General features: G+C 41.2%; 1 protein-coding gene and 1 long non-coding RNA gene across 2 annotated transcripts; both read left to right on the top strand.

Moving 5' to 3' along the window:
• The first annotated feature begins 57 nt into the window (after window positions 1-57).
• Window positions 58-20,984, top strand: LOC139942757 (uncharacterized). The gene is made up of 5 exons (XM_071939548.1): window positions 58-388; window positions 3,597-4,316; window positions 18,089-18,379; window positions 19,946-19,993; window positions 20,857-20,984. The coding sequence occupies exons 1-5, from the start codon at window positions 58-60 to the stop codon at window positions 20,982-20,984; spliced, it is 1,518 nt and encodes a 505-aa protein (XP_071795649.1).
• LOC139942907 (uncharacterized) lies at window positions 5,648-17,457 on the top strand. Its single transcript, XR_011786713.1, has 4 exons — window positions 5,648-5,902; window positions 14,914-15,184; window positions 15,867-15,995; window positions 16,531-17,457. It is a non-coding gene; the product is annotated as an uncharacterized lncRNA (long non-coding RNA).
• Window positions 20,985-27,609: the final 6,625 nt, after the last annotated feature.

The raw sequence follows: 27,609 nt of genomic DNA, 5'->3' as shown, positions 1-27,609 counted from the left end.
GTGCATATAATAATTAGAAATCATAAACTTAATTGTTCATCCCAAATATCAAGTGCAATGTGTAGTTGGTTTCTTTTAACCATAGCTTTAGTATCAGCCCTTTTTGGTGTGAGCCAATCCTTATGCTCACCATGCCCGTTCCAATGGATGGAGAATGGGAACTATTGCTACCGATATTTCCCTCAGAACCTCTCCTACGATGAAGCTGAGATGTTCTGTAAGCAGTTCAACCACACTGGACATGTTGCCGAACTGGCCACAGCATCAACCCTTGGGGAACTCACCTTCATCATGGAGTACATTGACAAGATCTTCGCCAGTGAGTGTCTGACATCGGCAGATTTTCCGAGATCAGTATGGTTAAGTAGTATCACCGAGGGCACTCCTGGTAAGTGAACATTTGTTGGCGCTCCTTGAAATTGTATGTAAAATGAATTAAAGGAACACGTTGCCTTGGATCGGACGAGTTGGTCTATAAAAAGCGTTTTTTAACCCTTTTTTATAAGATGCATATGGTTGGAAAGATGTTTTAAAACTAGAATACAATGATCCACACAAGTTTGCCTCGAAATTGCGTGGTTTTCCTTTTACTGTGCGAACTTACACGGTCGGCCATTTATGGGAGTCAAAAATTTACTCCCATAAATGGCCGACCGTGTTAGTCGACGAGGTAAAAGAAAAACCGTGCAATTTCGAGGCAAGTTTGTGTGGATTATTGTATTCCACTTTTACAACGTCTTTCTACCTATATGTATTTTATAAAAACGGTTACAAATGCTTTTCAAAGACCAACTCGACCGATCCAAGGCAACGTTTCCTTTAAGTAAAGAAGGCTTAATGTAATGTAGGTTTTCATTTTGCTATACAAATAATAGTGAGGCCAAGATGACAGAATTGACAGATTAGACAGAGTTGACAAAGCCAAATCCAATCTAAATTTACAGTATTTATTATATTAGCCATACATTTACTAGTCCGATCAAATTAGTATAATAATAATAATAAAAAAACCATTATTCCCTTGGTAATAATAATTAACCATTCTTATAATAATGTAGCGCATCACCGTGAAGCCCCTATGCGCTGTAAAAGGAAATGAACAATTAAAGGAACACGTTGCCTTGGATCGGTCGAGTTGGTCTTTGAAAAGCGTTTGTAACCGTTTTTTATAAAAATGCATATGGTTAGAAAGATGTTGTAAAAGTAGAATACAATGATCCACACAAACATGCCTCGAAATTGCGTGGTTTTCCTTTTACCTCGTCGACTAACACGTCGGCCATTTATGGGGGTCAAAATTTTGACTCCCATAAATGGCCGACCATGTAATAGTTCGCACAGTAACAGGAAAACCACGCAATTTCAAGGCAAACTTGTGTGGATCATTGTATTCTACTTTAAAACATCTTTCCAACCATATGCATTTTATAAAAAACGGTTACAAACGCTTTTGTTTTGACCAACTCGTCCGATCCAAGGCAACGTGTTCCTTTAATGTACAAAGTAAACAGACAGGTTTTTAACCGGGTTTTGGATTGTTCTGATGTCTCAGCCTGTTTGACAACCCCTGGAAGACTGTTCCATATAAACTGAACTGTTGCTGAAGAGCGGCAACCGTACGACTTGGTTTTGATAACTGGGGGAGTCAAAAGGGATTAAGCTAAACCCACAACTGATATCAACAGTTTAGTTTACTTCAATGCATCTCAAAGATTTCCATCCTTAAGAACTATTTAAGTAGTAAAAAGGGTTCAAACTTGCATAATAATATGTCACTCTAAAAAAAAAACAATTCGTCAGCAATGCTTATAATTGTTTTCGCTGGACTTTGAAGCTTAGGTGTGAACTATTTTCTAGTGATACGGTGGTGTATAAATTGGATCACATGGCCACAAACTTATAGTTCTTTAATTTGATACTTTGGGACACTAGGTGGCACGAGATTTACCAGGTAAATTTCAATTGTTTACGTAGTTCCGAGCCTGCCCACATAATGCCGAGAACAACGGATTTTACCTGGTAAATATGCTGCCACCAAGCCTTCCAAAAGTCTCCCATAAAAGACCAGCGTGAGTTGGTCTTGTTTTTGGGTGGTATCTGGGGTGGCGCTAGACTGGGCCCGTGTCTTTATCCACAAGTACAAAGACAGGTACCAGCTGTTCAGATCCAGTGATTCCATTGGGTATAATGATACCAGTGGATAAAATGCAGTGACTGAAAGCTACCGTAGCTGGGTTTGTTTTGATGGTCTGAGGTCACCTCGGTTGGCCAATCAAAACACAGTTATGGAAAGCTTTCTTTCGGTCGTCCGCATCCACGTGCATTGACGTGTGTGGTATATGTATACATGCAAGATGGATACAGTACTTGCTTGGTAATGTTGGATGTTGGTGTAGAATTGGTGCGTATCTCTATGTGAGGTCAAAGGTCAATCTACACGCCGGTTTTGAAGCCGGTCCCTGTCGTTATTCACGAGCCTCGAAGAATGGCGTCAGATGTTCGGGCTAGGGTGGCGCGTGCGCTTTGACTAAAGACTACCAAATACGGTGCGTGGCTTAAATCCATTGGACCCTTTCAGTAAACAGTATTGCCCAAGGCCCACACTTCGTGTATCACAACTTCTATATCAAATAACAAACCTCTGAGAATTTGGGCTTAATCGGTCATCGGAGTAGGGACAAAATAAACCCACCCTTGTATCCGCGCATTTCGCCGTGTGTTTAAAATAAATCCGTAATTCTCGTTAACGAGAATTGATATTGTTTTACTGTTTTCTCAAAAAGTAAAGCATTTCATGGAATAATATTTCAAGAGAAGTATTTCACCACTACCTTCTGTAAACCCTGTAAGTTATTTGTAAATCTCTGAACTTTTTTTTTTTCTGTACCGAAAGGGTCCAATGGCTTTAAAGGGAAGGTACATGTTTGGTAATTGTCAAAGACCAGTCTTCTCACTTGGTGTATCCCAACATAAGCATAAAATACCAAGCCTGTGAAAATTTGAGCTAATTTGGTCATCGGAGTTGCGAGATAATAGTAAAAGAATAAACACTCTTGTTGGACGAATTTGTGTGCTTTCAGACAGTAATAAAAGACTTCTGGCTAGAAGTCTTTTATTTGTTTTAATGAGAAATTACCTCTTTCCCAAAATCTATGTTACTTCAGAGGGAGCCGTTTCTCACAATGTTTTATACTATCAACAGCTCTCCAATGTTCGTTACCAATTCAGTTTTTAAGTTAATATTTGTTTTGAGTAATTACCAAACGTGTACCTTCCCTTTAATACCATTTTGTTTACCGTGTTAGTTCGCAAAGTAAAATGAGCACCACGCGATTTCGAGGCATGTTTGTGTGGATCATAATGTTTTACTTTAAACAATATATAATATTATGCATTTTATATTAAACGGTTTCAAACGCTTTTTATTGACTAACTCGCCCGATTAGATCCAAGGCAACGAGTCACTTTAATAATAAAAATAACAAACAGCATTTCTAAAGCGCATTATGACTCAAAGATTCCTCAATGCGCCTAACACTTACTAGAAACAAAAGCTAAAAACACTCATGAATTTCATTGTTCTTTTTAATGTGCAGATATTGTTCCGATTCTTGACCGAACCCTGGGTCCTACGAAGAGCCACGTTTCGTCATGTGATTCCGTTACAGTAAGTGGTGACGGGTTCCAACTTGCTGGAGATACCAGTCTGATTAAAATAGTTCCTGCTCCTGACGTATTTGATCACGCATGCGCTGTGTATGCTAAAACAGGTTCATACTTAAACATCGGTGACTTCAGTGGGACTTGTATCTCTGACCCGGATCTCTGTAGCTCTATGACGTGGTCTATATGGCTTAAGATAGATACGTCATCAGGCTTTACTGGTAGTAGATACTACATTAGCTCTGGGGGACAAACGGGAACGTCCAGGGGTATTTCTTTTACGTTTAGGGACATGTTTCAGTATAATGTCCGAACATCGGCATTGCTTTACGTGAAGAAATATGATCAAGCAAAGATACCCCAAAACAAATGGTTTCACCTAACTTTATCCTTTGACATCAACACTGAGGCGGCTGATGGCGCTCTTCAGCTATTCGTCGATGGTGAATTAATTGCGAGCGACACATCTACCAGTCTCCAGGGAAGCCACTCTGATCGTTGCACAAAGCTGTACTTGGGTATGTCCAATAGTTGCACCGCAGATTACGATCCTATTACGTATGGTGGCTCTGCTGCTTACAGTCATCTGACGGTCTTTGCCGGTCTTCTTACCCAACAACAGATACATAATATTTACTCTTGTGGATCTCTCGGTGAGTAAACTCAAATATTCAGAGGTTAACGATTGTTATTTACTTTACGGTTGTGGATACAATAAATAGCCAGCAATACAGGCATTAAAAAGGTAAATAAATACTCTAGCCCTATATAGAACTCTGCCTCTGTGCACTGTAGTACAATACGAAAGTGTAAGGCCGCCAGGGCTAATAAATACCCCCAGACAGTTTTGCTAATCACAAAATGGATGGAGAGCGCGTCACAAAGTTTCTTTATCTCGTTTCTTAGTCTCGTGATGATAGCAAGAGCAAGCTAGTCGAAACGTTGAGAACAATATAACTCACTCTGCGATAGTACAGTTAATAACGATCCAATAAGCGAAAGTAGTAGTCCCGGCCGACTTTCTACCTTCCGTCCAGGTAGTAGTCAACAAGCAAGACAGTTATTTTTAGAAGTGAGAAGTCTCCCGAATAGTCCGAAAAATTTACTCCGCGGTAGTAGAATATAGTATAGCAAGAAAGTTCTCTTAAAGGAACACGTTGCCTTGGATCGGTCGAGTTGGTCTTTGAAAAGCGTTTGAAACCGTTTTTTATAAAATGCATAAGGGTAGAAAGATGTTGTAAAAGTAGAATACAATGATCCACACAAAAATGCCTCGAAATTGCGTGGTTTTCCTTTTACCTCGTCGACTAACACGTCGGCCATTTATGGGGGTCACAATTTTGACTCCCATAAATGGCCGACCATGTTAGTTCGCACAGTTGAAGGAAAACCACGCAATTTGGAGGCAAACTTGTGTGGATCATTGTATTCTACTTTTGAAACATCTTTCCAACCATATGCATTTTATAAAAAACGGTTACAATCGCTTTTGTTTTGACCAACTCGTCCGATCCAAGGCAACGTGTTCCTTTAAGAACAAACTTACCAGGCAAGTTAGTAGATACACACATGGTGTTACCGCAAACCAAATATTTATTGATACCTCACCATGCAATGCCTCAAATCGCATATAAGTTTGTGTAGTCAATGTTTTCATTGTATCATTATTTTCAGAAAATGTAAAAACCAGAAAAGCTATAATGGTTTGTCTTAATCACTAGAGGGCGATAGACAGGTTCGTATAGATTAACTTCCACCAGAACTAGACCGTGGGATGATGCTCCAAATTCTGCTTTTCAGTGCTCACCACCCAAAAAAAGTCGTCAAGCACAAAACTTGCACAGTATGGATTTATTCGCGAAATGAAGCACAATAATACAGCGAGAATAAATGGCTGAACGTGCAACAAAAAAATAGATGACTTATAAGCTCGGCCAATCATAGCGCATATGACATGCATGCAGATGTGTGGACCAATGAAAGAGCTTGTTTCGAAGTCCTGTGGTTTTGTGGCCCTTTTCGAAACGACGGCGCCTGCGTTGGATTCAGCTTCAGGTTCCCTTATCTCGTCTGAAGCCCTGACTGAGTGCGTACGCAAAGTACGCACAATTGCCAAAACAACCGCGGGGCCAAGCTAGCATGCGGAGCCGAAGCCGTGGTTTCGAGAAGGATTTCAGAAAGATGTCGTCTACGCTTCTCAGGAAACTTCGTCCTGTGTGAAGGGAAGAAAGTTGCGAATGTGACCCTTGGAATAAGTACGGGCATGAAACGGCAAGTCTGATCATATAGTAGCTCTTTAGTTTTATTGAGATCTGTAAACGGTGAATCTGTTGGGTGAAGACACGCAAAGACGTCAGTTAAGGTCTTCGGCCCAAAACAGAATGCTCATACAAAATATACAATAATAATTACATAAACTAAACTTTAAAAGAATAAACAATGAAACGATAAAACAATACTCGCGGTTCGCGCCAAAATTAAGGACGCGACCGCCATCTTGGATTTAAGGCAAATTAACGGTGAAATGCAATATAAACAGGTTATTTCCAATCCCAGAAGCAATGATAAAATAAACTAAAGGATCTCCAAAATGTTACATTCAGTAACACTGCTAAGATTATTAGGAAAGGCTCTAGAGGTAATAAATATATCTAAACACCGCAAATCAATAAATAGCTAGCGTGATGTTGCAAAAGCAACCAGATATCCACTAAAGTCAACAACATTCTATAAACAAATTGAGACTTGAGGATAGTGCTTATTACATACTATTTAATCTAAGTAGTAATTAGGAAAACATTTAAATGCAAAATATAACAAGATCTTTACCTGTTGGGTGAAGACACGCAAAGACGTCAGTTAAGGTCTTCGGCCCAAAACAGAATGCTCTTGAACCGGAAAGCAGCCCGCAGAGGGCGCTAGCCATGCAAGTAAAGCAAATGATTACGTAACATAAAAATAAACGTGGGGGGGGGGGTCGCATCGCACCCGTGACATTATTCCCCCTGGAGAAAAATGTCGTCCTCGGCATGCAACTAACATAACCTATGTTACATATTTACACAATGGAAATTTTACAACTTATGAAAACAAAATGGTGGCAAATGTCTTCCATACCATCCAACCTTTAAACAAAACTCTGGTGTTCCAAGCATTTAGTTAGAACAACAAAAAGGTAAGTATTCTATAACTAAGGAGCAGAACACCAGTAATTTAAATACATCTCTAAATGGTTCCTTCAAAAAAGACTCTGTCATTTTGGTAGACAAAACTTAATGCAGAAGTTAATTACATTACAACTTCAATATCTTGACACATTGAAAGTAACAATTATAACGAAATGAACATAACTCAGAGAGATTTTTTGTTTCTTTCTCTCTATAACAGTATTATTTAAATAATACTTTGTTATCTTCATTGAGTTACAATCAATAATAATACAGTGTATATACAATTGGGGGGGGGGGGTTATTAGATGGAACTGTGTTCTTGCAGAAGGAGACGCAGACAAGCTTTTCTTCTTGTCTTAGCCATAGTAGGCTCTTTCCACTTGTCGAACAGTCGTCGTCCATTGCATATCTTTTCTTGGCGTGATGTATCTCGTGCTTGCAGTTGTTTGGTTTGACCTATGAAGTCATAGGTAAACCTTGTGGGCGGCTGTCTGTTTCTGATAGGTCTAGGGCTCGGTGGCGAAAGATATACCGTACTTTCAGTGTCGTTCGACTCATCTGTAACATCAATAGTTTGGGTTTCCAGTAACTCAGGGGTAAGTTGCGGTGGTGCGACAGGAGGGGAAACTTCAACGACATTGCTTGGCTCAAGATCTATGATTGGTGTGAGGACAGGAGGTGATAGTGACGGAGATAGTGAAGGAGACATTGACGAAGATTCAGTTTCTACTGGGATGAAGTCTATGTCTATCTCTTCGTCGCTAGTTTCACTATGATCCATGATAGTTGGAACTTTCTCACTCTCCTGATGTTCGTCTGACTCTAACTGGGTTTCCTGATGTGGTTCATCGGCTGTTGTGTTGTTCTCTTCTAGTGGGAGAAACATGCATGGAGTCAGCATGTTTCTGTGCACAGTTCTTTCTCTACCGTCACCGAGGGAGCGGAGGCTGTACACAGGTAGATCTTTGTGCTTTGAAATCACAATATAGGGCTGTGATTCCCATCTATCGGCTAATTTGCATGTGCCAATGAGGTTCTTGTTTTGGATGAGGACTCTGTCACCTAGACGTAGAGGAGCGATGGAGGAACCTCTGTCATACAGGCGTTTCTGCTTCGACTGCGCTTGTTTGACGTAGTCGCTGGCCCTTGTGTATGATTTCTGTAGTCTTTCTCTCAGCTGCTCTACATAGTCCGCATAGTTTGAAGTAGACTCTCTCTGAGTGGAATTGAGTCCAAACATCAAGTCGACTGGTAGATTTGGGTGTCTACCAAACATCAGGTAGAACGGAGCATAACCGGTGGAGTCGTGACGTGTGGAGTTGTATGCGTGTGTCATTATTTCGACGTATTGCTTCCAGTCTTTCTTCTGATTTTCTTCTAATGTCCCAAGCATGTTAAGGAGCGTATGGTTAAAACGCTCTGTGACGCCATTTCCTTGAGGGTGATACGGGGTAGTTCGGCTCTTTTTGATGCCACAGATCTTGCATAATTCTCGGATGAGTTGGCTTTCAAAGTTGCGACCCTGATCAGCGTGTAGTCGTACAGGAAATCCGTAGTGCTGTATTATCTTTTCCCAGAGTATCTTAGCAACTGTGCCTGCCTTCTGATCGCGAGATGGAAACGCCTGGGCATACTTGGTGAAATGATCTGTGATTACCAAAATGTTTTCATAGCCACCTTTGCTTCTTTCCAGCTTGAGGTAATCGATGCAGAGTAATTCCATAGGCTCAGTTGTGGTGATGCTGACCAAAGGTACACGCGTTTTTGTAGACGGAGTTTTTCTTAGGCAGCATCGCTTGCATTGTTCACACCAAGTTTTGATGTCACTTGCCATCTTGGACCAAAAGAAGCGGGTTCTTGCGATGTCGAGCGTTCTTTCGTAGCCCAAGTGACCGAAATCATTGTGGAGTGATGTCATTACTGTGTGTCGAAATTGTTCAGGGAGAACAAGCTGTTCGGCTGTTGATCCGTCATGGGTCTTTATGAGACGATAGAGTACGCCGTTTTTCATGTGAAGCTTTTCCCATTGTCTTTGGTACATGAGGCATCCGAGCTTTTCACAACTCCTCTCTGCTCTGGTTGGTTTTCTTCCTTTCTCTAGATAGTGTATGACTCTGGATATGTCCGTGTCACTTCTCTGAGCGGATATGATGTCTTTCTCTTGTAGTCTCGGCAACTCATTTGATGGGAGTGACGTGTGACTCTGTGTCATGACATCGCATCTTGCAATTGGAGGTTCGATGAAGGGAGTTGTTTCGGGTGGGTGACTGTTGCAGATAGCTTGCACGATGTGGGGAGGAATTGTGATTGCATCCTTTTGGAATGACAAGAGACTTCTTGAAGTATCAGCTTGCGATTTGCGAGAGAGTGCATCAGCCGCTCCGTTGTTCTTTCCGGGCTTGTATTTAACAGTGAAATTGAACTGAGATAGTGCCGCAATCCATCTTTGGCCTGTCGCATCTAGTTTGGCAGATGTAGTGACATAAAGGAGAGGATTGTTGTCTGTCAGCACGGTACATTGGTTGCCCAGAAGATAGTCTCGTAGCTTGTCAGTAATCGCCCACTTCATGGCTAGGAATTCTAACTTATGTGCTGCGTAGCGAGATTCGGCGGGGTTGAGTCCTCTGCTTGCGTAAGCGATGACTCTCTCTGTTCCATTTTGGACTTGGCTGAGGACAGCTCCGAGCCCTACTCCTGATGCATCGGTCTGGAGTATAAACGGGAGTGAATAGTCGGCGTAGGCGAGGATCGGTGGAGATGTCAAGTACTGCTTTAACATGTCCATCGCGTTCTGACACTCTTCTGTCCAGATGAAAGGTGGGGTTACAGATGGAGAGGTGTTTTTGGTATTCTTCTTCTTTCGTCTTGGGTCACCAGCAGTGAGCTTGTAGAGAGGTGAGACAACGTGTGAGTATCCTTTAATAAATCTTCTATAGTAGCCAGTGAAGCCGAGGAAGCGTTGTAGTTCCTTGCGATTAGTGGGGGTTGGCCAGTGCTCTACTTGTTGCGTCTTCTCTGGATCAGTACTAATGCCTTTGTTCGAAACGATGTGTCCGAGGTATCTAACTTCTTCTTGGAGGAGGTTACACTTGGACGGCTTCAGTTTCAGACCGTGTTGCCTCAAACAGGAGAACACTTTAGAGAGGCGGTCGAGATGGTCTTCGAAGTTGGCAGAGAATATGATGATGTCATCGAGGTAGAGAAGACACGTGACGTAGTTTTGCTCTCCGAGACAAGTCATCATCAGACGTTGGAATGTAGCTGGGGCATTTGCTAAGCCGAAGGGCATCCGATTACATTCAAATAGTCCCATGGGGGTAGTGAACGCTGTCTTAGGTATGTCTTCGTCTTCCATTTGAACCTGCCAGTAGCCTGATGTGAGATCTAGAGTGGTGAAGAGTTGAGCATTTCCAAGAGCGTCCAGTGCTTCATCGATGCGAGGGAGAGGATATGCATCACGTACAGTTTTGCTGTTCAGGCGACGATAGTCAATACATATCCGCAGTGAACCATCCTTCTTATGGGCTATCACTATCGGTGAGGCGAATGGACTGTTACTTCTGCGGATGACACCTGCTTCTTCCATGGCCTTGAGATGATCTTTGACAGCTTGGTATTGTGAAGGAGGAATTCGGCGGTGAGGAAGTCGAAAGGGTTGATTGTCTATGAGTGGGATGGAGTGCTTCATCGTCGACGTACATCCAAAGTCCAGGGGACTGGATGAGAATACGTCAGAGTAATTCTGAAGGAGACTCTCTAGCTGCTGCTTTTGTGACTCGCTGTCTAACTTCGCTTTGGATAGGTCAACAAGTGGTGTATGTTTAACATCTCCTGGACTTTCATGGACTTGGCTCAGCTGATAAGAAGGAGAAACATCTTCGTCTTCCTGTCTAGCTTGTAACGTTTCGTAGTCTTCATTGAGTGGTAGATCATCAATGCGCTGGATGTATGCTAGCTGTGCGAGTTTGCAGTTGCGTTTGATGGTTATGGGCTTGGCGGAGATGTTGCAAAGTCTCACGGGTACTTGGCAGTTAGATTCAACATCTGTGACCAGGTTGCTAACTTTTAAAGATGAAGAGCTTCGAGGAAAGTTTTCAACTACTGCAGTGTACGGACCTTTGCCAGGGGGTGCCTGACAAATGATGTCTACTTCTTGGCCTGCTGGTATCACTCGGGGGTATCGGCCGATGTACCTAGCGTAGCCGATGGTACCGTCGCTGTGGCTACCAGGTTCTGAAGCAGAAATACTGTTGAAGGCTGCATACCATGCAGAGCTCTTCGGAGGCAGGAACTTATTACTCTTTGTCACTTGATGGTCTCTCTTCACTGCTCTGATGACATTAGTACCAATGAGGACTGGAACGTTTCTACGGTAACTGTCTGCTTGTACAACAAATGTAGGAACATCCTTGTAGACGACGTCCATTATAGTGATGGTTAAAGGGATGACACCTCGGTGAGGAACGCTGTGCCCACTAGCACTTTCGATGGAGACTTCTGAAGGAGAAATTTCCATGTTCTGGAGCTCAGGGTTTTGCCTCAAGATGTCTTCCGTTATCGACGTGATCTGGGAGCCAGAGTCTATTAGGGCAGTGTAGTTCACACCATTAACGTTGACGACGTCTTCGTTTGTTGGACCAATCAATTGCTGGTGATGGAGAGGTATGTTACCACCGTGGCATATTGAAGACAGACGTGGTGCAGTGTTTGAAGGAGAACTTACTACTGGGCTCGCTGATTCCCGGCCTCTGACGGCTTGCCCATTGGCCGTGGGCCGTTGGAGTTTAAAGGGGCACTTCTGCATCCTTTGGCAATATGACCTTCATTGCCGCATCTGTGGCAGTAGAACACTCGTTGACCAGAGGCATGTTGGTCTGTTCTTGGTTGCTGAGGTCCACGTGGAGTTTGATGAGAGATATGATCTACCCTCAGAGCTAGTTGATGGACAGTGGCGAGAAGTTCTTGTAACACATCATGATCGGTAGTTGGTTTGGGGCTCTTGACATCTGGCACTTTCGGTGAGGATTGCTGATATGGAGGACGAATCTGCTGCAATTGTTGAGCTTGAAGCTTGGTTCCTGTCTTTGCAGCTGCTGCAATCCTAGACTCTCGTTCCAGTTGACGAAGTTCAATTTGAAGTTCCCGAAACGTCATATCTCTGGGCTTCATCGGTGCGAGTCTCTGTGTAACTTTCTCGTCTTTGACGCCTCTCATAAATTGTTGCGTCAGCATACTGTTTCTATTAGGAAAAGGGCGACTTAGGGTTGACTTTTCCTCTATGGTTCTCAGCGTTGCCTCTAGTTCGACGGCGTAGATGCTCGGTAGTTCGGTGGGATGTTTCACACGCTCATAGAAGCTGGCTAATGGATCACCAGTCAGGAATACATCTCCGAACTGTGCTTTGAGTTCTGCAAAGGCGTGGCTTGGGGTCTGATGTGTTGGATGGAGATTGAGTACAAGTTTTCTTGCAGCGCCACCAAGATATCTCACGATGGTAGAAAACTGGATTTCTTCAGGCATCGAAGTAGTTTCGATGAGATAATTCACGTCTCGGACCCAATCTTCAATGGCGATTGTTGCACCTTGGTCACGCCCTGTAAACATAGGTACACTTTTCACTTGATGTGATGGAAGTAAACGGTGATGAGATGAAAGCGTAGTGGAGTTGCGGTCAGGTAGGTGGTGATTCTGAGGTGTGAGAACTGGATAGTCGGTTGAAGAAGAACCTTGCCTCGGCGCTTGGCTAGACCTCAAAGGATAGTCATTTGAAGAAGACCCTTGCCTTGGCAATGTGGTAGACATCATTGGAGTTGACCGTTGTGCATGAGTACCTGGAACTGATTGATGCAGTGAGCCTCGGGATAGTCTTCGCTCGATGTTTCCCAGTTGCGAAAGCATGCGATCGGTTGTTTGCTGGATGTCGCCTAGTTCTTCTTGGAAGGGAGAGGTATGTTGAGGTCTGTTCGGAAGAGTTCGACGAGATGATCTGTGACCAAATGCTGCTGTGGACGATGGGAATTCTTCCTCGTCAGACATGCTTCCAAGAACACAGTCCAAAGATAAAATACAGAGTGACAAAGTATGCAAAAGAACACAATTCAAAAGTATAAAAAATGGTCATCAATGCAATACCTTCACAAAATGTAAAATGGCTGTCAGAAAAAATGATAATATCAATCCAACTGAAGCAATCATGAAATGCAATCAATGTAACCAATGCAAAAACAAATCAGCAATAGCAAAATATAATCTTTGAATGCAAATTGGAACACATCAATATTCAGAAGAAGAAAAAATTCTGTACGCAATTGAAGTACCAGAAACAATGGAATTTTCGTGCGACAATTCTGAAGGAAATGACTTCAATTATCTCTACCCAATTGAGGTAATAAAGAGAAACTTTCACACAGCTGGACAATCAAAATGTCTCAAATACAATACAAAAGAATTTACAGGTGTTCTTTTACACCCCAGGAATTTAGCATCGCCAAAGGCAAACAACAATGTATGGACTAAAGTTCTTTTCAGCTGAATGAGAACTTTAAGTACCTACTCCCATTAAGTGGACACCTGTCTAAATGCCAGACAAGATTAATGACTCCTAACAATACCAACAATACCAAATCCGAATCCAAAATACAATTGAGACTTGATTCAATCAAATTCCAATAATGTCAATGTTCATAATGGGAATTGTTCATCAGCTGCTTGTCTGGTGGTAACAACCGAACGCACTCTTAATCGGCACAGTGGAAGAGTACAAAGGAGGTCTTTAGTCCGTGTGACAATGCTATTGTGTTTATTGTCCTGATGATGGTGCTTTCCCGATCGTATGAGTTTAAACAACTATGAGTTTGTCCAAAATGGAGGCGATCGAATTCTTTGCGAGAGTTCGTGAAATCTGCAAATTTTTATTATTGGCAAAATGTTCAAGAACACCGCGATAAACTTGTTCTTGATGTTGGCGAAAATGTTCAACAGTTCCGATCGTGAAGAAAAAACATCCGGCACTCAGGGGCGTTGAAGAGGCTGGATAAGGTTGCTCAATCACGGGTGATCCAAGTCCGATGGTAAGGATACGGCGGTCCAAAATTCTTCACGTCTGGAGTGTTGAGGGTCTCTCCGATCCGCGGGGCAGGGTTCAGGGGGGAAGGCCGCTCTGCCCGCTGGAACCCGGCTGTCCTGGCTGGGGATGCCTTCAACGTCTTGATGGGGTAATCTGTACCGGTCACAAGATTGACGGGTATAATGTACTCTGACGATCAAGTGATGCTTGATGCCGTCGTCGATATGCCCGTACCCGGATTCTCCACCAAATGTGACCCTTGGAATAAGTACGGGCATGAAACGGCAAGTCTGATCATATAGTAGCTCTTTAGTTTTATTGAGATCTGTAAACGGTGAATCTGTTGGGTGAAGACACGCAAAGACGTCAGTTAAGGTCTTCGGCCCAAAACAGAATGCTCATACAAAATATACAATAATAATTACATAAACTAAACTTTAAAAGAATAAACAATGAAACGATAAAACAATACTCGCGGTTCGCGCCAAAATTAAGGACGCGACCGCCATCTTGGATTTAAGGCAAATTAACGGTGAAATGCAATATAAACAGGTTATTTCCAATCCCAGAAGCAATGATAAAATAAACTAAAGGATCTCCAAAATGTTACATTCAGTAACACTGCTAAGATTATTAGGAAAGGCTCTAGAGGTAATAAATATATCTAAACACCGCAAATCAATAAATAGCTAGCGTGATGTTGCAAAAGCAACCAGATATCCACTAAAGTCAACAACATTCTATAAACAAATTGAGACTTGAGGATAGTGCTTATTACATACTATTTAATCTAAGTAGTAATTAGGAAAACATTTAAATGCAAAATATAACAAGATCTTTACCTGTTGGGTGAAGACACGCAAAGACGTCAGTTAAGGTCTTCGGCCCAAAACAGAATGCTCTTGAACCGGAAAGCAGCCCGCAGAGGGCGCTAGCCATGCAAGTAAAGCAAATGATTACGTAACATAAAAATAAACGTGGGGGGGGGGGTCGCATCGCACCCGTGACACGAAGATCGGCTCGTTTTATGTTACATGAAAACAACATAAATTTAATCCGAGCTAGTTCGGGAAAATAGTTATCGCTTGCAGGAGTTCGTTGGCCCAGCAGTGGTTAGGAAAAACATCATGATCATCATGACATGTGAAAATGTGTATGCTTGGACGCCATGGATGATGACATGACAGCGACCTACACAAGACAAGACCTTCCGATCCAATTTCACCAGAAAGCACAGCGGCAGCTGCTGGTTGGAGTACCGTGGATGTACTAGTGGAAGTTGAAGGTATTTAGGCAACATTTCTTTCCAGAATAAGTTGTGCTTCAATTCGAAGCAAAGCAGTTAATCATTTTTTTTTTTTTTTTTTTTTTTTGTCAAGTCATGAAGTTAAACAAAATGAAATGCTCCGATCTCTCAAATATATGAAACGAAATCAGAGTCACGATCACATGATGAGGATACACATTTTGGTGATGAATCATGATGATGACACACGTCGGTTTTAGTTATTTACTTAATACTTGAATTAATAACAAAAAACATACATCATATTCATACATGCACTGTTACAATCAGTAATTACAATTACATGTACAGACTACAGTATGAAAAATCAAAAAACATTAAATATTCAATGCACTAGGTCGATTAAAAATGTACACGATTCAGGAAAAATTTAATTGGCCCTTTCTTACTAAACTAAAACACTGAAGTGGAGGAAGGGCAAGGGTACATACACGTACCCCAAGACCCCCATACTAATCACGTGATGAAGTATGCTTGAATAATAAAAAATAACATCCCCATCTTTATTTTTAAAATTCTAGAGGCAAACAACCAGATTTCTTTGAGATGTGGTATTAAAATTAACATTTTGTATTTAAACTAAGGGGAACAAGCCTAATTTTGTTTTCAAATAAGATGAGTAAACTAGGGCCTCATTTATTTGTATTTCTTTTCTTTTCAGTATGACATGTCCGCTCTGGGTTAGTGGTATATCAACACTTTTCGCTGACAGTGAAGCGTGCAGGTAGTAGGAGAAACAAAGAAAGGCAGAAACTAATCTGAGAAAGCTAAAGAAGAACAAAAATTGAAGGTAAAAAAAAATAACTTGTTCATTACTCTCGTCTACCAGAAGAAATACTGTGCGTAACCTTCTAAGCTTTTTTTCTTTTGTTTTCAGGAAAACGAGAGAAAAAACTCAAATGAATATATGGTTAACTGTTGGTATTTGTGAACAGGACCAGTATCCCTGTTAAATAAAATAATCTATATATAAAATCTGTGTAAATTTTTGCAAGAATTTGCTACAAGATAATGAAAAGTTCAAAGTATTGGGTAAAAATGTCCTCTTTATATCAAAAGCTTTCCAGTGCTCTTAATCATACGTTTTGTATGGATTGACCTTTAGTAGTTGGGCACAAGTTGACTAGGGTATGAGGGCATGCCACTTGGATATGAGAAATTCATACTGCCTAAATAAACTTTGGATTGGATGTGTACTACAATTAAGGAACAATGAGTTGATCTACCTTCACCAAAACTGTACATGTTTGCTTTTCCTACAAATTGTTTTTATTTTGTGTACTGTCTGTTCAGTCATCGAGTATGCTTTTATAATTCGCTTGCAGAACGCGAGAATAGTGATGCCATTAGCAACGAGACAACTGAAGGTGAACCACGATCAAAAGGTTGCTACGCTCTGACACTGGTGATTCTGAAACGCCTCAGCTGAACGTGCTCCCCGAACAGTGTATCATGCAGATTGAAGAAGAAAGTATGTAAAGGAAAATATCACACAACAGATGTTCCTGTCAACAAATCAATTTCCCCTGCACAGACTTATGCTTTTGTGCCAGTTGCGGAGTGGCTTCAAAGGACTCGGACGGGGATGTTTATTCTGATGATAACTAATTTAAACAAAATGTTGTCTGAATCATCATTTTCAATAGAAAAGTAGAAAAAACAAGAAGAGAATTCTGCACAAGTACAATGTGTAAAAAGTAAGTTTTTGGCTTACCAAAATATAAACCTTAAAATAAATGTGGAACAGTTTATTTGAGAATTGAATTAACCCATCAGTTACTGTGGTACCAGAAAGACAGTTTGGGAACTAGATTTATATTATTTTCATTCAATTTTGTAAAATCTTTATATCTTTGAAATTGTTAACGGCCCTGTCACACCATGGTGTATCGCCTTAACATATGCCGGCGTATAGGCCTACAGAAACTAGTTCGAGCATTTTAAAAGTTCAAGAGTGCCCAACTTCCCAGAATCGCATCCATAGCGTACTGAACGTATACAAAGCGTATGACTAATGAATTGATAGCGTATCACTAACTTAAAATGAAGTTATGTATGTTACAGGTGGATACGTGAGAATACGTCAAGACTTTTTGGGGATACGCCAGGCATAGGTTATACGGCACATAAACGGATTTATTATTGTTTTAAATTGAATTGTTTGGGGGAATTTAAAAGGGCCTTTCAAGAAAGTAACATAATTCATCATGATAACAATGAGTATTGTACTAGAAATGTGTCATTATGATATGAAGAGAAGAAATTTAAAAAATCTTAATGTCAACAATATCCTTTTTTTGTCAAGTTCATCCATTCAATCGATTACAATTTAATTAAGGCCTGTCTAAGCTCTGAAAACTTAGTAAATGACCAAAACGAGGCCACGAAAGTTTGTTAGTGACATTAATTTGAAACAATTGAAATAACTAAATTGGGGAAATGATTGATGTCCAGGGATGTTAAATAATTAATTAATCTGGGAGAAAAGAGCTGAAAACCTGTAAATGAAAGCAAAATAAATAAGCCAGTATATTTTCCCCATTCGTTTGTGCACTTGGTGATTTGCCCATAGAGTTTGTGCATTGTTCTCCAGTTTTGACCAATAGAGGGCGCTATTTTTCTATAATTATTTTCTAATTAAAATAACTCATTACTGTGCAGGTTTTGCCCTTGACGACTTTCACATGTCATTCAGGACTACCATAAGAACATCTGGGGAAAAATTCAGGTAGTTGCAGAGGGTAGACCACAAAACTCGAAAACTAGAGCCCTTTTTGATGATCATCCCACGGTCTAAACCAAAAACAACATGTTTTTAAACTTTGAACCTAACGGACACTTTTTGAAGTTTGTTTTCTCACAACTTGATGGTTTTATTTACAGAGTCGGGTTTACGAGTGCGCAGTCTGATTATGAAGAGCAGGCTAAAGTACGAGTGTACGGCTAGCGGAGGCCCATCTGGGCCGATCATTACGTGGAGTCAGTATTACAAACAAACCGATAGTTGGGAGAATTTAGACACTTCAGGGGATGATTACACCATTCAATCAGTGAATGTATCTACGTCTGTAGTTCGCTCTACATTGGTGATGAGTTCATGTCGAGACAGTCCGACGGCTGTTGCATGCACAGCTCGGTCTGGATCCAACAATGCAACTGTCTTGATCTTTAATGGTAGGCCTAAGCTTTGAAAGTAATTGCTTGACACACACGCAAGATCTCCCTAGGTAGATTGATCCGGGAATGTCCAATATAGATGTACGAGGTCAACATTCACCGTACAAACCTATACGGGATTGCCAATATCCAATAGTTATGTGCAAGGTAGACATTCGCCGTACACACCTACGGGAATATCCGCAAATATCCAATATCGATTCGCAAGGTAAACACATTCTTTCTCAAAACCTACGTTACTTCAGAAGGAGCCTTTTTTACAGTGTTTTATACTATCAATAGCTCTGCATTGCTCGTCGCAAAATAAGTTTTAATGCTAACAAATTGTGAGTAACTACCGAAAGTGTCCAGTTGGGTATGAATCATAGACCTATACATATAATATATATATATCTTCCCCCGGAAATGTTTGAGAGTGCCCTTCTGCGGTCAAAAATATGAAGCGATGACAAATACAAGACCTCCAGACTTGTCCACTCACTGGTCCGACCACAGACATACTAGGTTCTTTATGTCTGTGGTAGTCTGGTTTCCAGACCCAAAAATCTCCGACTAGGCTCTGTCGAATTTAGGGTCCGGTATCACCCAAAATCACGTGACCAAAAAGGAGGAATTCCTCCTCTTTCGAAGTTATCCGAAATGTTCCGAACGTGTTGTCGTCAACATTCGGACAGTATCGTTGATGTTCGGTACGGACTCGTAATGTCAGTCCTGTCGGCCGTAGATCCAGGAGTTTTTATGCCAGTTATTTCCAATGCAGGCGTTGTGCCTAAATAAAGCGATGCGACAAGTTCAAAATATATAAACCTGGAAAATCGCTCCGGGATCTGGTTAGTTTTTGTCCTTTTTCTTCAAAAATATTTTTTCAAATGTGTTTTGACTTGTGAGTGTTCATTAGACATTTTTTGAGGATTAAGTTTCATGATTTTTAAAAGTGGTAAAAATGGGGCAAAATCTGGTGACTAGCTGTCGAAAGTATACGTGTTGAAGCAGATTGTAATTAATTGACGATCAAAATAATCTCGTAACCCTCCGGCCTTGCGGCCGTTGGGAGGAGGGTTACGTTATCGCAACTAGTAGTACGTGCAGACATGGTTTCCCTGGAGATGACCCCCGACCCTGACAAGTTGCGTCATGCTCTATTCGTGGGTGATACCTGACCTAAGATTTTTAAGAAGAGAAGTCAAGGAATCTTTGGTCAGGGAACCAGACTATGTATGTGGGTCCGACCGATCCATTAAGCTCCACCCCATTGCGTATTGACAAATCACAACGCAACGAAGGTCCGACACTAAGGCCGTGTCCGAATTGGCGACTTTGGCTACAGCTACGGCTAGATCAGCGCGTCTGTCATTGTTGAAGAATAGCAGACGCGCGCGCCCTAGCCGTAGCTGTAGCCGAAGTCGCCAATTGTTGTGCAGAAAGGCATTGGAGAGTCCCTCGTGTTCTTGCTCACACGTGCGCCGTGGGTGGAGCCTACTGGATCGGCCTGTGTAAAGATCAAGCCCTGCTGAGGCAGTTCTAGTCAGCATAAACTCCCCTTGGCTTTTATATCATTTACAGGTCATGGCATGACGTTCAGCTTGAGCGACCATGGACATAGGCCTGCTGGTAAGTACATGTATGTGTTATAAAATGTATACGAAAACATAAAGACCATAAATCGGCCACAAGCGGCATATCGGTCGTCACCAAGCAGCTTGCGACCCAGAGCGGCCGCAAACGGCCGCAAGGTTTAACCTACTTCATGTCACATAAAGAGGTCGAAGTAAGGGATTTTCCAATGTAGTATGTTAAAGGAACATTACAGAATTAGTTTTGCAAGCAAAAAAGTTGCTGGCCGTGTAAGATGTATTCCACCATATACTTTTCTTACGAATTCCGTAACGTTCCTTTAACATAGTATCCCCATTTCTAAAGACAAAACTACATTTTTTATACTTCATGTTACTTCTTAATGATATTTTCACTGACAAAATTTTGATTTAAGAAAATAAATGAACAATATTGGCAATGTTGGGGCGTTTTGTAAGGATGAGACAGAAGTGATTGGTCTCTACTTCAACTTCTACTTACGGCTACTTCATGTGCAAATTGTAAAGATTTCGGACATTATTGGCTCTTTGCTGTTCTCTCGAGCCTATTCTTTTCTTTTCTTTTTTACCCGAACAAAAAGTAATGAAATTAATAAAAAGGGTTTGTTTGTGCAACATGGCAGGGTGACCAAATATGACAAGAATGTGTGTAAAAGTCTGGTCACATCACAGGCCCCGATAACGAGAACGAAAACGAGAATGATAAAAATGCACGCCCTGGATTGGTTGAACTGCTCCAAGCAGAATACGCCCACGCTCATTCAACCAATCGAGTGCGTGCATTTATATCGTTCTCGTTTTCGTTCTCGTTGTGACCGGGCCTTACTTAATTTTCTAACATTTCTGTCCACTATCTATTCCTTCGCTTGATTTCTGCAGGGATATCTCTGTTGGCAGCGGGCAGTTTAGTCAACTACACCCTCAATGACATGCAGCAAGATGGCGCCAGCATCGTGGATAACTTAACCGTTCCCTTTATCTGCAAGATGCCTGATAGGGCGCGCTAAACCAAAACCCAGTGATGTTGGGAGTTTTAAGACCTGAGGGCCCAATTTCATAGAGCTGCTAAGCACAAACATTTGCTTAGCATGACATTTTTTCCTTGATAAAAACAAGATTACCAACCAAGTTTCCACGTGATTTTCATGAAACAACTGCTGAATACCGTTAACAAGCAATATGCAACAAATGGAAATTTGGTTGGTTATCCTGAAAGAATAGGCCCTGGGGTTTAGAGGAACTGGATCCGAAAACAAATTTGGGTTATTAAAGTTCTATCTACAGACCCGATGGCCGAGTATCCCTAATAGTCCAAAGATTCAATGCATACGCCTCTTTTATATTAATGCATGGGTACGTCACAATTCTAACCAAAAACGAGACCATAATAGGCGCAGCCACTGCAAGAGGTGGCGGACATGTCCCTATCACGCTGTCACCATCTTGGTCATGTTCAATGTTTCCATAACGATAATGAATAGAGCTAACATTCATAGCGCAAACATGGCACCACACCATTATTTCGTCCAGCCTCAGTTTGGTTACAATGAGTTGGAATGGAGTAAAATCAAGATGGCCACATTTGGGGTAAGAAGTATGACGTCATGTGCTTAGAAAAGAAGTTTGTCTAACAGTATTTTCTGCCAAACAGCTTTGATGAAAAAAGGGCCATGGTAGCTTGGCTGGTAACCTTATTTTGGTAAGCATGTTTTGTTAATAATTAGCTTCTACATGTATTTGTATTAATACACATTTGGTAATTGTCAAAGACCAGTGTTCTCACTTGGTGTATCCCATCATAAGCATAGGCTCAATCGGTCACCGAAGTTGCGAGAAAATTATGAAAGACGAATTTGTGTGCTTTCAGATAGGAATAAAAGACTTCTATAGCCAGAAGTCTTTTATTATTTTAGTGAGAAATTACCTCTTTTTCAAAAACTACGTATTCACATTGGGGGACAGAATTCCCCTGGACACCGGCCATCACCCAAACAGCCAAACCCCCCCCCATACTCGTCCCTATGAATATGATGATATAATATTTGGCTATCCTGTAGCATGACATGGAGAAGCTTTGAAGACAGTTTACATCCTATTTAAAAATCAAATATTAACCCTCAAATCCGTCATTCACATAAATTGCTGAGTGTCGACGATTAATTGCGCATTGGTTCAGTCGTTATTTAGTGATGGGTAGTAACCCATAACATGATGTTCGCTCAAAGATGGTAGCACGAAAAGGGGACATCGAGTCATAGCAACTGCCCCCTGGTTCTTCTTTCTGATTCTACCCTCATGGATAATCCAGACACTGTTTTTTTGCATATAATAAATCCTTGTCCTGATTCCTAGTGGAGGGCATTGGCCTTGTCGACAGAGGGCGGTATAGAGTTTGAGCTCAGATTGACTATCAGTATTGCTTAGCAATTTCTTTCGCTAAGCAAAGATGAGTTACGTGACACCGATGTAAACCGTGTCCACTTTTGGCCGATAGGTTAGTCTGTGTTTTCAGGTAAACAATATATTCTGTGCTTAGGCCATGCAACAGAGCAGAAACATCGTTTAACATTTTTAGAAAAAAAGTCCAAGGGCACCAGTGACACCATTGTAAACCATATGGACTTTTCGCTGGTAACCTGTTTCAGCTAAGCAAAATAGTTTTGTACTTAACACATTTTTCAGTCGGACTTGGTTCATCAGTCAATCAAAACAGCCGTTATATTATAGATATAAAGGCTTTCTTGACTGTCTCTTGATTTTGAGCATGTTAAACACAATCAAAGTAAAGTCCATGTCAAACCATAAACCATTATTATATTATCACATCGGAAGGAAAACCATTCATATCTTGGCTTTGATGTGCTTGTTTGAAACCAGAGGATAGCAGAATAAATTTGCTCTTCAAATAAAACGGTGTAGCCACGCTTTTCAAATCCTGCCTTTCAACGAGATACCACAGTGTACTGTAGTGGCGGTGCCGATCGACCGGTTGGGGGCGCCAGCACGACTCCCCTTCGGAGCACTGCTTTTGGCCCAAGCCGGTCGATTTGTGAGTCTGCTCGCCAGAGAGGGCGCTCTCTGGCTTAGGCCTTCTCTCTCGTGTAGTTTCAGTGAATTGTTGAGTGTTATTAAAGCTCCGAAACGATGACAGAATAGCCAGTTAATTGTACCTTTCTGGTGTCATTAAACTGTGTGCATTGAAACCCCCGGTCGACGCTACAGTATGTTGAACGAATCCCCGCAACATAACACATAATAATAAGAGAGCTTTTACAGAGCAGCACCTTCAATCTAGATCAGCGTGCTACATCCAAACAATCACAAAAACGAACATACTTAATTAATTTGGAATGAAAATGTCATTGGATAGGAACAGTTTTCAAGTTCTTCTGGGCACTTCACTATTCCTGCAGTGCACATAGCACATACTTATCAGTAAATGAGCAAAAAAAAAGTTGCAATTTTTTGAGAAGTTTTAAAATATTTATCCATAATTATGTTTCGGTAAAATTATTTCACTGGATACTTCTGTACATCCCATCATACAAATACAATTGACATCATGACAGCATATACTCCATAAAGAGCATTAATTTCCAGCTATTGATAAAATGTTTCCCCCGACTTAGCAGAGAAAAAAAGGTACTTCTGATTGGTAAAGGAAGATAAATTCGTTACCACATACGCACTCAATGGACCCCCCCCCCCCCACACACACACACACACACACACACACACACACACACAAACACCCCCACCCCACCCCCTCCCACTACATCTAAGCCATGTAACACTTGACCAACTACTATTGTCAGGAACAGTTTTTATGAATCCAATCTTCAGAACGTCTTTTTTTAGCTCGTGAAAGGTTCTTCATCTTCTTAAAGGACAGAACCATGATGCAGCAGAACCAAACGAGGCTTTTATCTGAACGTGGTGATAATACCTTATCAAATTGTCTATTTTCATGGACGCTTTCTACTATCATTATCTTCAAACTGTGTAAGTTTTAGTGTACATCTGTGGACATTGTGTCTTTTGTTCTACAAAAGTTACATACACCCTTTAATTATTGTTTATTCATGTTCCCAAAAGCTTTATTTCTAAAAAAAATACCACTTCCAGGTGACTTTAAAGGAGGGCGCTATCAGAAGAAAATAAGCAGTCCGCCACGCGCAACCCATGCAAGCGCTAACTGTTGAATGAGGTATTTTCTGGTCTGGCTATGGATCAAATTAATTGACGCGCGCCCCGAGTAGGCCTATTTGCGATAAGATATTTAAATGGGTGCACCGTCCTCAAAAATGTTGAAATATTGAAAAATAAAGCATATTCATAACATAAGACCTCAGACAGTTTCGCTATTCCTATTGGTGGAGAGCGCGTCACGTGGGTGTATATTAACCTTTGTTCATGACTAGTGTTAACAACGTGGGCGTGACACGCAAGCTTATAAGACAGTTTCTTCATTCATATTGGTCGAGAGCAATGGCCAGGACAGTTGTGCCACATTACGCGATACGCGAGACGCGCACAGCATCCCCTTATACGGAGTTGTTTACCCGAGGGCCTTACCATTTCATAGCTGGAGGGGTGTTGTGTTGAAAGAAATCATTAAACAATTAAACAATTTGCATTTATTTTACTTTTTTGACCAAAGGTTTGGATGTTTATTGACAGAAAAGGTATTTATGAATGGGAATCAAAGTGTGTTGAATCGGTTTTCAACTAGTGGTTTAAACCCACTGAGGCCTGGCATGGTTCTTGTTAATTTACCTCGACTTCGTCTCGATAAAACTATCAAGAACCAGGCCTCGTTTTTTGGATTAAACCACTTGTTGAAAACCTCTTCACCACACATTGATCCCTTAAGAAAAAATACTTAGAAGTCTCACAGCTTTTTACAGAGGACAATTCGATTTGACTCTTCAACTTTATCCTCTACTCATATCACTATTATGTGCCCGTCGATTTATTCCGGCCCCCTCTAACTCAAACGTCACGGGCATCAATTAAAAAAAGATCTCAGCGAAGTATTTTCAAAAAACAACCGCGGGGCCAAGCTAGCCTGATCCAAATCCAAGCCAACCGTGGTTTCGAAAAGGAGATATATAACAGAACAGACGTATGAAGCTAATTCACGAACTACAACCATGCACGTTCTATGGTAACTGCCGCTGGTTCCCTGTTTCTCAATTGGTTTATGAACAATGTATGTGCTGTTGGAACCAGTGCTTGCTTAGTCTCTTGTCCGTGTCGTTTCCTCTTCATCAGTCAAGATGAGAATCATGAGTATTTGTTACCTATACTAATTTATTCCGACGACCCGTGGCGTTTTCTCTTCAAGGCGGCTGCGGACGTAAAGAGCAGGGGGGAGAGAGAGAGACGATTGCTAAAAACATCACCAAGATAATCGATTGGCATCAGTTAAGTTTCACTCAGTCAGCAAATTATCGAGGTATGTTATTATTATAAAATTATGGTAAGTTTCCAACTCAAATTAACTACACAACCGTACGCAACTCAACGGGAAACTACACAACCATACACAAGTTAATGGGAAACTACACAACCATACACAAGTCAATGGGAAACTACACAACCATACACAAGTCAATTGGAAACTACACAACCATACACAAGTCAATAGAACACTTTACAACCATACACAAGTCAATGGGAAACTACACAACCATACACAAGTCAATGGGAAACTACACAACCATATACAGGTCAATGGGAAACTACACAACCATACACAAGTCAATGGGAAACTACACAACCATACACAAGTCAATAGGAAACTACAAAACCATACACAACTCAATGGGAAACTACACAACCATACAGAAGTCAATGGGAAACTACACAACCATACAAAAGTCAATGGGAAACTACACAACCATACACAATGCATTGGGAAACTACACAACCATACACAAGTCAATGGGAAACTACACAACCATACACAAGTCAACGGGAAACTACACAACCATACACAAGTCAATGGGAAACTACACAACCATACACAAGTCAATGGGAAACTACACAACCATACACAAGTCAATGGGAAACTACACAACCACACACAAGTCAATGGGAAACTACACAACCACACACAAGTCAATGGGAAACTACACAACCATACACAAGTCAATGGGACACTTCACAACCATACACAAGTCAATGGGAAACTACACAACCATACACAATGCAATGGGAAACTACACAACCATACACAAGTCAATAGGAAACTACACAACCATACACAAGTCAATGGGAAACTACATAACCATACACAAGTCAACGGGAAACTACACAACCATACACAAGTCAACGGGAAACTACACAACCATACACAAGTCAACGGGACACTTCACAACCATACACAAGTCAATGGGAAACTACACAACCATCCACAAGTCAACGGGAAACTACACAACCATACACAAGTCAATAGGAAACTACACAACCATACACAAGTCAATGGGAAACTACATAACCATACACAAGTCAACGGGAAACTACACAACCATACACAAGTCAACGGGAAACTACACAACCATACACAAGTCAACGGGACACTTCACAACCATACACAAGTCAATGGGAAACTACACAACCATCCACAAGTCAACGGGAAACTACACAACCATACACAAGTCAATAGGAAACTACACAACCATACACAATGCATTGGGAAACTACACAACCATACACAAGTCAATGCGAAACTACACAACCATACACAAGTCAATGGCAAACTACACAACCATACACAAGTCAACGGGAAACTACACAACCATACACAAGTCAACGGGAAACTACACAACCATACACAAGTCAATGGGAAACTACACAACCATACACAAGTCAACGGGACACTTCACAACCATACACAAGTCAATGCGAAACTACAGAACCATACACAAGTCAATGCGAAACTACACAACCATACACAAGTCAATAGAAAACTACACAACCATACACAATGCATTGGGAAACTACACAACCATACACAAGTCAATGCGAAACTACACAACCATACACAAGTCAATGGGAAACTACACAACCATACACAATGCATTGGGAAACTACACAACCATACACAAGTCAATGCGAAACTACACAACCATACACAAGTCAATGCGAAACTACACAACCATACACAAGTCAATGGGAAACTACACAACCACACACAAGTCAATGCGAAACTACACAACCATACACAAGTCAATGGGAAACTACACAACCATACACAAGTCACGGGGAAACTAAACAACCATACACAATGCATTGGGAAACTACACAACCATACACAAGTCAATGGGAAACTACACAACCATACACAAGTCAATGGGAAACTACACAACCATACACAAGTCAACGGGAAACTACACAAGCATACACAAGTCAATGGGAAACTACACAACCATACACAAGTCAATGGGAAACTACACAACCATACACAAGTCAATGGGAAACTAGAACAACTACACACAAGTCAGTGGGAAACTACACAACCACACACAAGTCAATGGGAAACTACACAACCATACACAAGTCAATGGGACACTTCACAACCATACACAAGTCAACGGGAAACTACACAACCATACACAAGTCAATGCC

This window comes from Asterias amurensis, chromosome 10, assembly GCF_032118995.1.
Source record: "Asterias amurensis chromosome 10, ASM3211899v1".
Lineage (NCBI taxonomy): Eukaryota > Metazoa > Echinodermata > Asteroidea > Forcipulatida > Asteriidae > Asterias > Asterias amurensis.
The sequence above is the reverse complement of the archived record's forward strand: the minus strand, read 5'-3'. Positions and strand labels throughout refer to the sequence as shown.